At 32.2% G+C, this 16,499-nt stretch overlaps 1 protein-coding gene across 2 annotated transcripts in view; it reads right to left on the bottom strand.

Annotated features, from left to right (window-relative positions):
• Positions 1 to 5,070: 5,070 nt before the first annotated feature.
• Positions 5,071 to 16,499, bottom strand: part of LOC111043807 — a 98,883-nt gene continuing 87,454 nt past the window's right edge. For both annotated transcript variants that reach the window (XM_039433946.1, XM_039433947.1), the window contains 3 exons: positions 12,246 to 12,390; positions 7,907 to 8,148; positions 5,071 to 6,409 (listed from right to left, as the gene is read on the bottom strand). In XM_039433946.1, coding sequence (XP_039289880.1) covers positions 6,160 to 6,409; positions 7,907 to 8,148; positions 12,246 to 12,390 — 637 coding nt within the window. In that variant the 3' untranslated portion in view covers positions 5,071 to 6,159. The remainder of the gene's footprint in view (positions 6,410 to 7,906; positions 8,149 to 12,245; positions 12,391 to 16,499) is intronic.

Here is a 16,499-nt window from a genome sequence, read left to right as displayed (position 1 = left end):
GGTGTTGTTTATTATCAAGTCTGATCCTCACAAATAAGTTATGTCCAATACGAATATTATATCCACTAATCACTTTTTCCAGATCTAGTCTAGTAGGCCTATATATAGCCTACTGTATCATGATGAATATAAACCGTAACTTCTATTGAATAATAGACTTTAATCTAGTCTGATTCTAGATTATTAAATACTATTAATAATATAATAAATGAATGGATGCTGAATAGATGAACGACTGAATCATACAATGCTACAAAATACGGCGCAGAAAATTATTATTCTCTATTGAAATAATCTCTATATTAGAAAGCTTACATAAATTTCAAATAATTATTTAAATCTTATTTCAAAGTACTTTAAATGAAAAACCAGCCTGCTCCTACCAATCTCACGTGTTTCATGTTCAATTTGTTAGTCTATTTAGGAGTGGCAATGCAATGAATAACAAAGTTTTCAAATCTTAAATATAAAATAATCATATTCTCAATTCTGCAACATCTGAAAAATTATCAATGGTTGATTCATAGAGGTCAAGTATGAAAATAATAATCAAACTTATTAATGGAAATGTAGGTGCAACTAACTATCCTTTTTAGTATGTTGCTTAACCCTTGAGTAGGCCCTACCCGCGTAAATGTCACACACATTAGTAATTGCGTCGGGTCATTGGAGACGGAGACTCCGTGACCCATGATGAAAAATAGCTATTTTCAGTTAGAAAAACTATAAGAAGGGCACTGTTTATACAAATAAAAATGTTACATAGGCTATCCCAAGAAATACACAAAAAGTTGAATAATTGTCTTTTAAAATGATTCAAGAAGTATTCAGCTGGAAGCTGGATGGTTTTTCATTGATAATAGCCTATTGATTAATAATATTGTTAGAATGTTATGTAGGCTTACTAAAGATTTCAATAAACAGTCACTAATTTGTTTCAACAACAAACTAGTACTTTGGCACAGCTTGCTTAAAGGATTTCCACCGCCTTGGGAAAAATTCCCCTTCAATATACAGCTCTTAACTGAACGGAGATATTCTTTCTAGAATCATCTGTATATGAAAGATTGAGAACTGAAACTCTGTGCATAGTAAGATTTATGTATTTTGCATACAAACTAATGTTCTTAAACTAGAACTTCGTGCAGCTATGTCTACGATTCAAAGAAGTCCTCAACACAAATACTTGTAAATTACTATAACGCTTGAATATGCCTTGAGAATAATACAGTACTTACTAGGCAACAACATCACCGTAAAATTGAATTCTATAATACCAAAAAATAATAATTTTTAATATTTGAAAGTAGTATTTGTGATAGAACTATTGAATTAGTAGAATCTTCTCATCTATTTAATTATGTTCCCCATTATTTGAAATTTAGAAGAACATTTCGGTTCATATTAAGTAATTCTGGATCATACTAAAATCACTTCACTTGTATGGGCTACTTCATTAAAATTAATAAAAAATAAATGTTTCAAATAAAAAGGGTACTTCATGTTCTTATATTGTTTTTATTAACTCTACCATTCTGTCCACGAATAAATAAATAAATAATCTATAATCTCCACATTCTATCCATATCAGATACAATATATGGACCAAAAGTTGATGCTCAGAGTTTGGAAATATTCCAATAGGCCTACTCAATTTTAAACGTCTTTATCCATGAATTATTATCGTGTGAAACGAACTTGAAAACTCAAAAGACAGAATTAATAAAGCAGCTGCAAAAGTCTAGTGAAATGAATCTTTCAATCTGGTGTTGTTCCAAAAACGTAAATTTAGACAACATTTGTTTTGTAGCTGAATATATTCGCACAGTCATTTGATAAAACTCTAGTTATCAAGTACTTGTAAAAGCTATGTGAAAGCTGCTGCTCTCAAGAATACAGTAAATACTATAAATATATTGTACGTTCAAAAATATTCTTTTACTACCAGATTGGAACATTACCTGTTTTCAAGATTTAGATGAATTACTCTGGTGACAGTATTTTTGTGAGCTTTCAAATCCCGTAAATGATTTCAGTGTTATCACAACACTTTGTGGTTGATTTCTTCAGGAGTGATCAAATTCATCGAAGCATTAAAAAATATATTTTATCATAATATCATTTGATTGTTATGAAAATTTTTACTGAAAAAAAATCACCCAGTTTTTATCTACCTACATGAAGAAGTGCAACTTTTGTGAATTGTTTCTCACCCAAATCTTATATGACTTTTAAATACCCCCAGCCAAAGTTGTCTGCTATTTCTCATTAAATGAAGCGTTAGATTAATAAAAAAAATGTTGATGTTGGAATATGTAGACTAACTATTACAGAGACATCTGCGTATTTCTCCTTGAATTGCCACAGCTTTAATGTGTAAGGCTCCTATAAAAGAAAGTTGATTTCTTATTTGCCAACTAATGAACAAATAGTTCTGAATTATTTCACATTTTTAAATGACATATCGTTATTGCCAGACTTTACTTTAAGACCATTGCTGTAATCGAATTAATAAAATAACTTGAATAGGACAGGAGATCTAATGAAACGTTCTAAAATATAATAATATGGTTTATATTTAAATTATTTCTCTTACAAAACAAAACACATGATATTTCTTAATACCGTACATAATTATCTACATATCTTGTACAAAGCTATAATTTTACAGAATATAGATTCAAATATCGCAGATAATAGTAGACTCTATGGAAACATTATCTTTTAGTAATTTTCTTAATAATAATTTTTCAAATATTCGACAATTTCAATTATTCTTCCATTTATAACAGACAACAGAGATTTATCAAAATGCTTGACTGAAAATTAAAAAATAAAAAACAGTATAATACCAGTATTTCTTGCTTGCGATGAAATTATAATGTCTCAAATTTTGGTCGAGTTTAAAAAGCAATATTTAAGCGAGAAAATTATAACAGATGATTTGTGTTAAATAACACAAATCATAACTTAACACTTTTTAAGTTATAAATTATAACTTCCGATATACTACCGTATTATGGTACCATACAGTGTACTCAATAATTTATTTTAGTCGTAAATAATATTCAATATTGTAGAAAATAAATAAAAAACTGATTTCAACAGTCTACAATGAATCTTTCTTGAGGAAATGAGTGTAATATCAATACATCCCTTTAAATTTACCAAGTTATTGAAACAATTCAATTTAGAATGAAAATTTCAACTAATGAGAAGAAAAGATTCAGTAGGCAAAAGACAGACCTACTTTAAAGCTTATAACAGTTTGTATATTGATGGATATATCTGTTTATACCGTAAATTATCTAGCATGAGCTGTTCATTTATACACTTCATATATTATTTATAAAAATTATCATTGACTAGCTTGATACAATATTCATGACGTGAAATATTCAACATTCAATATATCTAATGCATCTTATGAATAGTGTATAGAATAGAATAATATCCATAGGTTAAAATTATAATATATCATAATTTTTACAGAAATATACATTTTGTACTAAAACAGACAATAGTAGTAAAGTTAAAAAAATTACAAAACCAATTAACAAAATAGAAAACTGTTTATCAAATTTTGTCAGTAGAGTAAGGTTTTCTTGGAATGTTTGAAGGAAACATGTTTTATAATTTAATTACATCAATTGAAGAATTATTCAATAACTGCACGATTAGATGAATTAAAATCAAGTTATCAAATTGTATTCCATATCTTATATGTTGTTTAGACATGAATGACGTGATGTGAATTAAAATTGGATTATTCTAATTTACCCTTTTAGGGTGTCCAGAATAGTTATTTGTGCAACTAGTGCGCAAAGTGACAGTTTGCTGTACCGAAAGAAACGTTTACTTTCTAAACGAACGGAATGGTTTCTTGAGTGCAGCAGAGGAACTTTGCACACGTATTTCACATTAAGTTTTTCCTACAGTTACCATTGAATATGAAAAGTGGGTAACTATGGATAAAATGATGGCTGAAATCCATCAAATGTTTGTGTGTGTGATGCTGTTATTAATAACAACCTTCCATTTAAAAATTAATAATCCAATTGAAGTTGAAAATTCTCAACCAAAGTTCTCATTTCTATTCATTCAAGAATCAGAAAAAATACAGATAAAACAAAAAATAAAATACAATTCAAAATACACGCCAACAGCTGGTTCAGATGTCTGCAAGATGGCTGAACCGAGAAGCGCGCGACCTAGTGGGAAGAATCGTACCTAACTTCGTTTCATCCTACTAAAAACAGTATTTAGATAATTATTTAGACTTATGGTTAACTAGAATTACCGAAAAATACTATAAGTAAACTAAAAAATATTTATAAAATAACATAGACAACAGAAAATATTCTATTGTAGTATATTCCAATGTTATTTTATTAATTTTATTGACATGGATTTCGAACGGTAATTATTTAACCTGAAAATTCGAATTTCATAATGTGTGTTGGCTACATTTCTCATTGCTTGGAGTTGAAATAATTATTACTGTCAATAGAAAATAAACATTATCTATTTTTAAATGATGAGAAGTTATTATTTAATTATGATTTAGATAAGCATTATTCTTGTTTTGGATTTCTAGATTGGGATTTTATCATAAATGTAGGGTAGCCATTGAAATGATTCTTATCTAAATCTAACCACAGTCATTGTTACCAACTTAATTTTTGTTCTCGTGCACTAATCCTCCATATAACCCACCAACTATTTTGTGTTGCCATGTTGCAAATCTGGAGTGCAGAAAAATTTTATCCCGCACTAGAGCGGAAACGTGATTCTTTGCGTTCTGTAATCAGTGCAGCAATGGCCACTTTTCAACGTAACTGTAGGAAAAATGATATTCTTTACGGTATGCAAACGTTTTGTCGTGGCAAATATAGATTGCGGTTTTATAGAATCAAAATTTGAGAATCCATAGATAGATAATTATTATACTCATTATTCGTTGAGTTCTACTGTCCCCTTCTTGAGTTTATTTTTTTCATGTATTCTTGAAAATCCAGCATACTCATGAAACCATAGTCATTAATACCATCGCATTCTTTGTTCTATATCCTTCTCCCGAAATCACGCAGTCAATCTTCAAAATCATACTTGGAACTATCAACTTCTGTATTAAGAATTCATAGTAAGTCGATTTACACCAGCTCTAATACAGAATGACAGTTTTCTCTTGAAATCAGGAAGTCAGAGATTTCCTGTTTGAATAAAATCTACTTCACCCAGTGGCGTTCCGATGTGGGTGAGGGGTGCTTCCAGGTTACATAACAGGCCACAACCCCCCCCCCCATACCCCATGAGCCTAAAAAATCCAAGATAACACCCCTCCTCATCAAATTTACAGGGGGCTTTCCATAAGAGCACAATATTTTGGACAACCCACCCCTTTAAAATCCTGGCTACGTTACTGATTCACCGATACAATGATACTAATTTCATTTAATTCGTTATACTGTACAGTTATGATCATAAATTTGACCAACTATCCCTAATTAGTATGAGTACATTACATCATTACGGTTCCATCTTTTGAGGTTTATCTTCCCACTAAATACATCCAATGTCACAGATTTGCTTTTGGAATAAAATCTACTTCACCGATAAAATGATCTAACATCGTTCATGATAGTGTATACAGTTATATGCTTATGGTCATGAATTCGATCATATTTCTTGAATAAGTTCTGGTTGATACCATATAATTTAGGTTTGTCGTCTCACTAAATAAATCCAATGTCACAGATTTCTTGTTAGAAAAATTAATATCGTTTTCTAATATCGTTCATAATACTGTACAGTTATATGGTCATAAATTTTAACATATTTCGCAAATTATATTCAGTTAATATCATAACTTTCAACTTGAATTTTAAAACCACTTACCGGTATGGAGTTAAATAGACTGTCTGATGATGATCGTACTTTTGAAATTCAAGTTTAATTTTAATAGTGAAAAAGTATGGATATGCAACAGATTAATCATAATTTTGTTTACTCATCTCACTAAAAATCCAATGTCACAGATTTCCTGTTGGATACAATTATTTACATCACCGTTACATTGAGTCTAATATAGTTCATCATTATACTGTACAGTTGTGATCATAAATTTGAACAAATTTGGCAAATAATTTTCAGTTGATATCATAATTCAGTTGTGATTTCGTCCTGCGGCCTGAAACCGAGCGTGAAGAAGTCATCGTCGTCAGTGGTGGCGAACTCTGAGTAATCGGTTGGACTGTTGTCGTCAGTGGTGGCCGACCACTCTGCCAGGATGGTGTAGTTGTTGGGGTTGAACTCCCAGTTGGAGCTGAAGTCCACACCGGAGTCTATGAGTGACGGCTGCTGTAGCAGGGAGGCTGCTGTGTTGGGCCTCATATCGTCTTCTGATTTTCTGAAAATAGATTATTCAAATATAATAAACTATCTCTATGATCATATTATAGGAACCATATCAAGAGTACATAGTTAATAGTCATTTACATTATCTGCCATCAAAGATTACAAGTAGCCTAAGTCTATCAAAGGACTTGATGGTACATGTTCTATAACTTTTCAGGTACTTTTTTATTGATTATTGACAGTATAAAGTGAATTAAAATGGATTTTTCAGTGAAAAAGGAATGAACAATTAAAATTGCTCGATAATTATATTGTCAATAATCAAAGATGCTCATAATTTCTCATTAACATTCTAAAATGGTACTTGGAGAATGACTTCCTGCAAAATAGGATGAAAAATATTGTCCTCTGAATCGCAAATGTGTGAATCAATAAATGCTTCAATAACTATTATTCATAAAGATATCTCTATTTTTTCAAATTAAATTGTAATATCGTATCATAGTTATTATGATTGTGTAGATTTCATATTATGAGTGGACATTTCTATGAACAGGTCACTGATTTTTTTAATGCTCTCCGGTTATCTGGTCACATTTTTTAATTCAGGTAACTAAGATGATTTCCATTCACTTCATACAGGCTCAGTTTATATTCCACCTTTAAAATTGGGGGGGTAAAAATTTCTAAATATTGTTGGTCTTATATCTAGCATCATACCACCTAAAGATATGGCACTGAAAATTGTTGATATCTATTTTTATCCTTTCAAATATTATTGAGAATGTATTGTTAAGTGTACCCCTTTGAAATTGTGTTCTAATGAAACTTTATAACTCTTTTCTATTGTATATAATTTTCTCTACCCACTAGAGAAGTCACTCCACTTCCTTTGGACTAAAAGTGATCATATTTCAATAAATAAATATTTACCAGCCCATGGACTCGCCCCCCTAAATTGGCAAAAAATTTAGCCTTTACTCCCTCGTCAGAAAAATCTCGTCAGTAGTCATTTCAAACACTGCTGGCCCTTTTTCGAGACCCCCCAGGATTTGATTTTGTCAATTTGAGCCCCCAAGAATTTCAAGGACATAGTCTGCGTCCAAACACCTTCCCCTGTGGGCACCCCTGTATTTAGATAAGATGGGTGGCTCCTCTATTATAGTATGTGTCTGAGCGCCTGCCATTGAAGGTTTGTCATACAAACTGTCCTCAATAGGTAGCAAAAGGCTTTGTAGGGGCAATTTCTGTGACGATTGTCATTAAAACTAGTCTCAGAGACTAACTATTAATTCCAACTTCTCTACAGATCTTATACTTGATTAAGGAAAGTTGAATGTTACATTTTCATAACGTTGTCGGTTGAGGAAAGCTGTTATGGACTCGCTGTTATGAAGTAGATTTTCTCGCTCTTGGAAACTAAGACGCCGTCGGGTCGCAGCGCTCAGACAGAAAAAGCTACCCTTTTGTCTTTAGATGTATACTAATTCTAGTTATTGGGCTCTTATACAAATTAAAAAGGATACTCTTCTTTCAATGTAACTCTCACCTGTTACTATTCGACCGACTGTTGTAGTTGTTGTCAAAGGCGGATATGGCCAGCTGCTGGAAGTTGGGCTTGATGCGGCTGGTTGCCATGGCGACGGGAGATGGTGTCGAGGGAGGTGGTTGGGTGGAGGGTGCGGGGGAGGGGGATGCCGCGAAGGTAGTCAGCTGAGCCGGGTAGGGTGAGGGCGGTGGGGGGTGATGCGTCTGCACTGGCACTTGCAGGAAACTGACTAATTGTGCTACCTGAAAAGACAACAAATTCATCATTAGATGAAAAACTGAAATTAAAATTCAAAACAATACTACATTAACATTCTCAACTTCAAATTTTGAAGTTGAGAACAAAATACAAAAAATTGAAAAAGAGAGCATATTTTCATATACCAGGGCAATTTTTCCAACTTCCAATTGGCCATAAATGAAAGACGAATGTGTATGGAAGAGAAAAAAATTAACCAAAAGTTACTCACACTGACCATTATATGATAATTCTTCAACGTAATTGCCGTAAACGTTGTGGAATTTTTGTAATACCAGTGGACCAGCCTAACAAATGCCTCCTCATGAAATGCTGCCGTCAAATGAGTGTGCTATGACGTTATTTTGGAGCTTCTCATTAGTTTGGAAGCTCTGTACTCGAAGTCATGTCTTGAGTTTGGGGATCAGGTATAATAAGATAACCAAGTCAGTTTTTCTTGGTGGTTTATCGAAATCATCCAATTTGATTTGTTGGAGAAGCTGTTTGGTTGCACCAGCACTATGAGTCCGAGTTGTCATGCTCATGCATCATAGTCCAGTCACTATATACATTGATGCATACAATTTATATTGTAGTTCATATTTTTTAATATATTATTTGGGTACATAAGAGAAGTCCAGAACCAATCTCTTCATGCAAAATTTCCTTGTGCTAGATAAAGAGTGGCACAAAAACCTCGTATTTTCGGCTCATTTTCCAGTTTTCAGCTATTTCTGCCAAATCTCGTAATCGGACAGAAAATATTCCTCTCGCCTCCTTTCTAGATTATGAAATTCTGAACAAAATGAGATCATTCAGAACTCTCTATCTCCATCAATGAGTACTGAGTTATGATTTTTCAGAAATGAGTAAAATTTGAAGAAAAAATCAATTTTGATGAATTTTAGTTTTTGATCAACAATATCTTCCGATTGTTACTATTTTTATGGATAATTCAAAATCCCTCTAAGCGTATTTTCATGCTCTACAATCTGAGATCAGGTGGAGCGCTCTATCTCATATAGATTTCCAGGTACACCTGACAACAATGCTCCTTGTATTGTGAAAAACACCTAATTTTCAGCTTCAACCATCATCACCAACTACATAGTCGTTACATTGATATTTAATACAATGACATAAGTTCATAAGGTTATGTTCTATGAGAGTCACCCGTTAGATGCACTTCATTTCAGTATTTTCTAGTGGAGAGGCGCGCTTAAGGACACCTCAAGGATCAAAATTTCGAACACTTATAACGTCTGACAAAATGCTCAGATTTCATGGTACTACACTTCATTCTTCTCGGCTCGTCAAGGCGGTCCAAAATCATACATCATGAGTCAAATTCGGTCGAAAAGTGGAAAATTTATTGTTGAGTGTACTTAAGCCCATATACACAAAAAATGGCCAATTTCTATATTCAAAGCTGCATGTCTTTTGAAATACTTCTGATAAAATTTCCAATTCAAGTGAAGATGTGAAAATTGTCCCCCTCTGCTCCTTCAAATAAAAAATACTTTCAATTCCAATACCATTCGAAAGTTACAGAAGATTTCAAAAATGGCGATTTCAGTTTTTACATTTTTTTGTGGTTTTACTGATGATCAAAAGTTTCTAAAACGAGTTTGATACATCATAGAAACTCACGATTGATTCTAAATTGTAGATAAATTCATTCTCTACGAGCTCAGTTGCCTAAAATCCATTATTTTCTGTCCGATTACGAGATTTGGCAGAAATAGCTGAAAACTGGAAAATGAGCCGAAAATACGAGGTTTTTGGGCCAGCCTGTATTTAGCACAAGGAAATTTTGCATGAAGAAATTGGTTCTGGACTTCTCTTATGTACCCAAATGATATATTAAAAAATCAGAACTAAAATATAAATTGCAAGCACACACCCCTTTTTTATGTCTATATTGACTTAACTATCACAACAGTTCTGGAAATCATTTCAACTCTGACGTCTTAAATTTTCCGAGACCATTTTCGAGACATAACCTCATCACTCATAATGTTTTCTGCTCAAACTTTAATCATTCTTCGTTCAATTTATTCTATTCATTTGTTTTATTTATTAATTTTTCATATGCAAATACAATTCATGCCAAACTATTGCTTTTTGCTTGCAAAAACGAATAAATCTACGTACCGTAAGCACTTGGAGGGAGGCTCAAGTGACTCGGCCATGTTTCTGGGTCTCTAACTCGACAACAATTGACGGTTTGGCCGCACAGATTTGTGGGCGTTTGGTGGGGATGACAAGCTGTTCGGATCTGTGAAAGTCGCCACCAACCTTTCCTGTGTCTTATGATATGTGATTGGTGATTGAAAAAAAAATACCCTCGTATATATGTGATAGTATCCAAATCAAACAACTTTAAAAAATGTCACCAGTAGAGGGGTCCTAATATCCTATTGCACAGCCTCAATGAAATAATAATATAGCGGTGTTGATCCAGTCTCATTTCTAAACTGTAGAATATGATGAATATATCAAGAAACTTGTAAGCAGGAATTGGTTAATCGATTGTGTGCATTGAACATGCTTCACCGTTTCGCTATGTTTTATGACATCCCCAGAATAATACTATAATATAAATAGCGGAAATTACAACCATGTTACGTTCATTAGTAGATAATACTTTACCTGATTGGGATTTTGTTTCTTATAACGCCTAAGAACTCTTTCTCCCCATGCTAATAGAGTCTCCCAATCAGCTGGAGGAGTTACTATCCTTTCTTCTCTCCTATTTAATAGGATAAGAATACGGGAGAGATCCTTCAATACCGGCCTGAAAAATACAACATTCTCATTAATTTCATTCATGTTAATTTTCTCAATTGAAATATTCAAGAAATTTTGCAAATCATCAAAGAACAACTATTACAGTAGATTCACTATTATATCACCAAATTCAATCATTATCAATAGTTGATGATTTTATTTTAAATAAGAAATGGAAAAATATTATAAAGTTCGCCTCCTTCAATTTGGAAATAAGATTTTCAGTATATTTTCTGAAATGTCTCAACCACTGTTTATGCCAAAGACGTTTTAAAGACCTTTAAAATGTTTTGTTCAACAGGGGTGCCCCCTCTCCCAGAATGGTTTTTGTTTCGAACCTCGCCCAATAATTTCATGCTAGGACGCAGTCTGTGTCCTCGCCCCCCCCCCTGTGAACAACCCTTTAATCATGATGATAAATAATACAACAGGCCTATTTGTATTGAGTTCTCTGTATTTAGCACAAGGAAATTTTGCATGAAGAAATTGGTTCTGGACTTCTCTTATGTACCCAAATGATATATTAAAAAATCAGAACTAAAATATAAATTGCAAGCACACACCCCTTTTTTATGTCTATATTGACTTAACTATCACAACAGTTCTGGAAATCATTTCAACTCTGACGTCTTAAATTTTCCGAGACCATTTTCGAGACATAACCTCATCACTCATAATGTTTTCTGCTCAAACTTTAATCATTCTTCGTTCAATTTATTCTATTCATTTGTTTTATTTATTAATTTTTCATATGCAAATACAATTCATGCCAAACTATTGCTTTTTGCTTGCAAAAACGAATAAATCTACGTACCGTAAGCACTTGGAGGGAGGCTCAAGTGACTCGGCCATGTTTCTGGGTCTCTAACTCGACAACAATTGACGGTTTGGCCGCACAGATTTGTGGGCGTTTGGTGGGGATGACAAGCTGTTCGGATCTGTGAAAGTCGCCACCAACCTTTCCTGTGTCTTATGATATGTGATTGGTGATTGAAAAAAAAATACCCTCGTATATATGTGATAGTATCCAAATCAAACAACTTTAAAAAATGTCACCAGTAGAGGGGTCCTAATATCCTATTGCACAGCCTCAATGAAATAATAATATAGCGGTGTTGATCCAGTCTCATTTCTAAACTGTAGAATATGATGAATATATCAAGAAACTTGTAAGCAGGAATTGGTTAATCGATTGTGTGCATTGAACATGCTTCACCGTTTCGCTATGTTTTATGACATCCCCAGAATAATACTATAATATAAATAGCGGAAATTACAACCATGTTACGTTCATTAGTAGATAATACTTTACCTGATTGGGATTTTGTTTCTTATAACGCCTAAGAACTCTTTCTCCCCATGCTAATAGAGTCTCCCAATCAGCTGGAGGAGTTACTATCCTTTCTTCTCTCCTATTTAATAGGATAAGAATACGGGAGAGATCCTTCAATACCGGCCTGAAAAATACAACATTCTCATTAATTTCATTCATGTTAATTTTCTCAATTGAAATATTCAAGAAATTTTGCAAATCATCAAAGAACAACTATTACAGTAGATTCACTATTATATCACCAAATTCAATCATTATCAATAGTTGATGATTTTATTTTAAATAAGAAATGGAAAAATATTATAAAGTTCGCCTCCTTCAATTTGGAAATAAGATTTTCAGTATATTTTCTGAAATGTCTCAACCACTGTTTATGCCAAAGACGTTTTAAAGACCTTTAAAATGTTTTGTTCAACAGGGGTGCCCCCTCTCCCAGAATGGTTTTTGTTTCGAACCTCGCCCAATAATTTCATGCTAGGACGCAGTCTGTGTCCTCGCCCCCCCCCCTGTGAACAACCCTTTAATCATGATGATAAATAATACAACAGGCCTATTTGTATTGAGTTCTCTGGATTTATCGGTATTAACAAATTTACGGTTTGAGTTCACAGTATAACTAGTAGACAATATTGAAGTAATAATCATAAATCACAGAAAAAATTTGCCATTTTTAAGATAAAATTAGTAAATTTATTATTGACACATATTTTAATAATCATCATTATTAGGTAGCACATAAATAATTGATTTTGATTATAGAGCACCTCAGGGTTGATATTGTAGTTGCTCTTTTTCAATTCCATAGAGAAAAGATAGCATAAGAAGATAACCCATGGTATAGGGCGCTAATGCTCCAAATTTCACTGTTATGTCAAGTTGGTTATTGTATACTAGCAGGTAACCCGTGCTCCGCAAGGGTCTATTTTTAAATTTGACGTAATGAAATCTAGAAGAATTGAAAATAGGCCTATAAGAATCCTCGGTTGATTAAGAATTTCTATGCAACATTTCAAGTAAATCAGTCCAGTAGTTCAGATGTGATGATGCGTCAAACATAATTTTCCTATCCTTTACACGTGTATACGTGTTTAAGCCAGTTCTATACTATAATAAAGGAAATGAATGATAATAAATTTTGAAAGGTTTGAGATATCGATGTGCGGTTTTCACCATACCTTTTCTATGGAAATCCTGTATCGGAATCATGTATCATATGCCCAACTTTCAATTAAAAATAAGAAGTTGGATTCAAAATGGCGGAAAAAATTTGGGTGCGACGGAAAACCTGTTTTTATCATTCGAAAAGGATCCCTAATCATACCTATCTTCTATTTTCCCTTTTAAGAAAAATGTTCAGCTGCTTCCATACAACAACTGGAAGCAAGACAAATAATTGAAAACTTGATGTAATCAAATATTGAAGAATTGAAAATAGGTCTATAACCATCCTCGGTTAAGCAAGAATCTATATGCAAAATTTCAAGTTAATCAGTCCAGTAGTTCGTCAGACGTGATGATGCGTCAAACATACTAATTTTCCTATACTTTACACGTGTATGCGTGCATAATCCAGTTCTTTCCTTCATTATTGTAAATAGAAGAGGATAGATGATTATTGTTATTTTACTAAAAGACAGAATAAGTTGAATAGTTTCCCTTTCAGAGGAAGTTTTGACAACCCACAAAACTTATTTTCCATTTAAAGATATAACGAAAAGGTTCATAGGACCTTATTTTTTTGCTCAGCTTGCCAAAATACACCTCATTCCAATATTAAAATTTTCGACTGACTGTACAGTGAGTCAGTCATTCTATCAGGGCTATAGTGAGGTCCAAATTATAATGGCAGTATACAATTGACAATACTGTTGCTGTCCTTTTCTGCCATACAACAAAACAGATAGCGTTATCTCTCTCTAGCTTTGCAATGTTGTCAGTTTGCCAGAATATTTTATTTTCACTTTTGACAGTGACTGTACAAAAGTAGACAAACAATTCTCAGCCGCCATTTTTTTTTCTTCATTCTATCAAAATAATTTGGTACACAAGTCGTATAATTGATTTAAAATGTATTTTTGAAACAATGAAATAATTTTTAGACATTACCGTATGAGAAACACAAATTAAAATACCAAATCACATTTTAAAAGTTGATAACTAACCATCCTTGACTTTTTCCATGCTTCAGTTAGCCTACACGTTTAGGTTAGACCTACTCATACCGGTATAAATAATAATTGAAAGGTTATTTTAGAATTATTTCTAATGAAATTACTTATTTTAAAAAGGATTTATTTTTTCTATGATTTTTGAAAGAAATTGGAATAGAATACCTACGAAATAACTTAATTTCTGTTGTTTTGAAATTCAGATTGGTGTACCACAGCTTTTTAAATTAGCCACCATTTCAGGTTTGTATAAAAATAAAAACCTGATCTCAGTTATGGAAGCAAATTTTTGAATCAAATTATGAAAAAATATATTTTATTGATTAATTTGACATTAAATTGATTATTTTATTAAGGAAATAATTATTATTAGATCAAATCTAATGTGATGAATTGAGTAACAGCTGTGTACAGTCAGTGGCAAAATGGAGAGACTTGGCAATGTTTTTCTCCTATCTTTCTTCACTGCCATTATAACGTGGACCTCACTATAGAATAATTTTGAAATTTCAATTAAATAAAAATGGAAGGGAATAATTAATTTATGTAAATATATCAACACCTATCTAGCTGAAACATTTTTATAATGTTTAATCACGATAAAATGCTATACTTTGATCGAGATTAGCACTAACCGATGTATTTTGGTTGCACAGAACAGAAATGTCAAGCGATAATGCTGATTAAATTTACCGGTGTAAAAAATTTTAAATTCAGATTAGTTGGCACCATTTTTAAGGTACGTTTTCCTTTATGAATAAATTTAGATGGCAAGCATTGTTGACATTCATATTGCCCAAATTTCAAGTGTGCTAAAACAGCTGATCAAATAAATTTTCATTATTTGTCTTTATTATTAAAGAATTAGACATCTCCAATTATATCAACATATTGCCATTTAAATGTATAAGAAAGTATAAGCTCAACCTGCCCTATTAAAACATAATTGAACACAATCTTTTAGGTTATGTGGACAAATTGAAATCCACCCAATCTGAGATTGTCTCCCTGTCATGGTTGACAACGGCATTTATGCACAAAGGAAAACCCAGCTTAATGGCGATTAGCTGAAATGAAGAAAATTTGGTTGCACAAAGGTAAAAATCGAAAAATAATGCCAGTTAAACTAATTGATGTAAAAAAATTTTAACAGCCCATTCACGGGGGAATTAAATCCAACTAACGCCAATTAGGTACCTACTGATAGCTGTCTTCCAATTAGTTTTTGGTAAAAAAAAACTACAGGATTCGAAGTATAAGCTAAATATATGAATGAATTTCATCTGTTAATATAATAAAGAAGTGTGTTTAGCTGATATTAGCATTCAAAATTAGATTCTAATTTTTGAGGTTAGTTTTCAATCTGGTTTTCTAATGAATAGTCACCACTTCAATAACATAACCTCACTTTTGTGCCATTTGTTCAGAACTTGCACCAGTTATAGAATAATAATATAAAATATAGTATAATAGAATAAGTTATAGAATAATAATAATATAAAATATGGAATAATAATTCTTTTACTGGTCTAAGGTTCAAAATAATAACATCTGTCAGTTAAACTACAGTGTTGCTGGATTGTGAAACTGTTAAAATCTTGGTTAGTTAACTGGAAAACTTAATTGGGATTAAAAACTAACCGATCTTTGTGGAACAGAAATGAATCTGTAAAACTAATGCTGATTTGCTAATCGGTGTTAATGTCCATATTTAAAATTTAACAGACCTACGTCTCTGTGCCTACATGCAACTGGCCATATGTTTTTTCTAGACAGATGTTTTTGAGATACAGTAATTTCTTTGATGCAGCTGTTTCACATTCACCATATTATTATACAGAGTGTGTGAAAATGAAAATATTCATTAATTATCAAAACAATACTTTTATTATATTTATAATAAAAATATTATCATTAATATTAAAAATATTTATCAATTATCAAAAAAATATTATCAAGGCTAAGTGGTATCAGGTAGAAAGCATTAATAGAACAGATGTTCCTTTTTTAATTTTGATCATATGATTTGGTTATTTTTTATGAAATCATATGTACCATTAATGAA

The sequence above is a fragment of the Nilaparvata lugens genome, chromosome 8, assembly GCF_014356525.2.
Source record: "Nilaparvata lugens isolate BPH chromosome 8, ASM1435652v1, whole genome shotgun sequence".
NCBI lineage: Eukaryota > Metazoa > Arthropoda > Insecta > Hemiptera > Delphacidae > Nilaparvata > Nilaparvata lugens.
The sequence above is the reverse complement of the archived record's forward strand: the minus strand, read 5'-3'. Positions and strand labels throughout refer to the sequence as shown.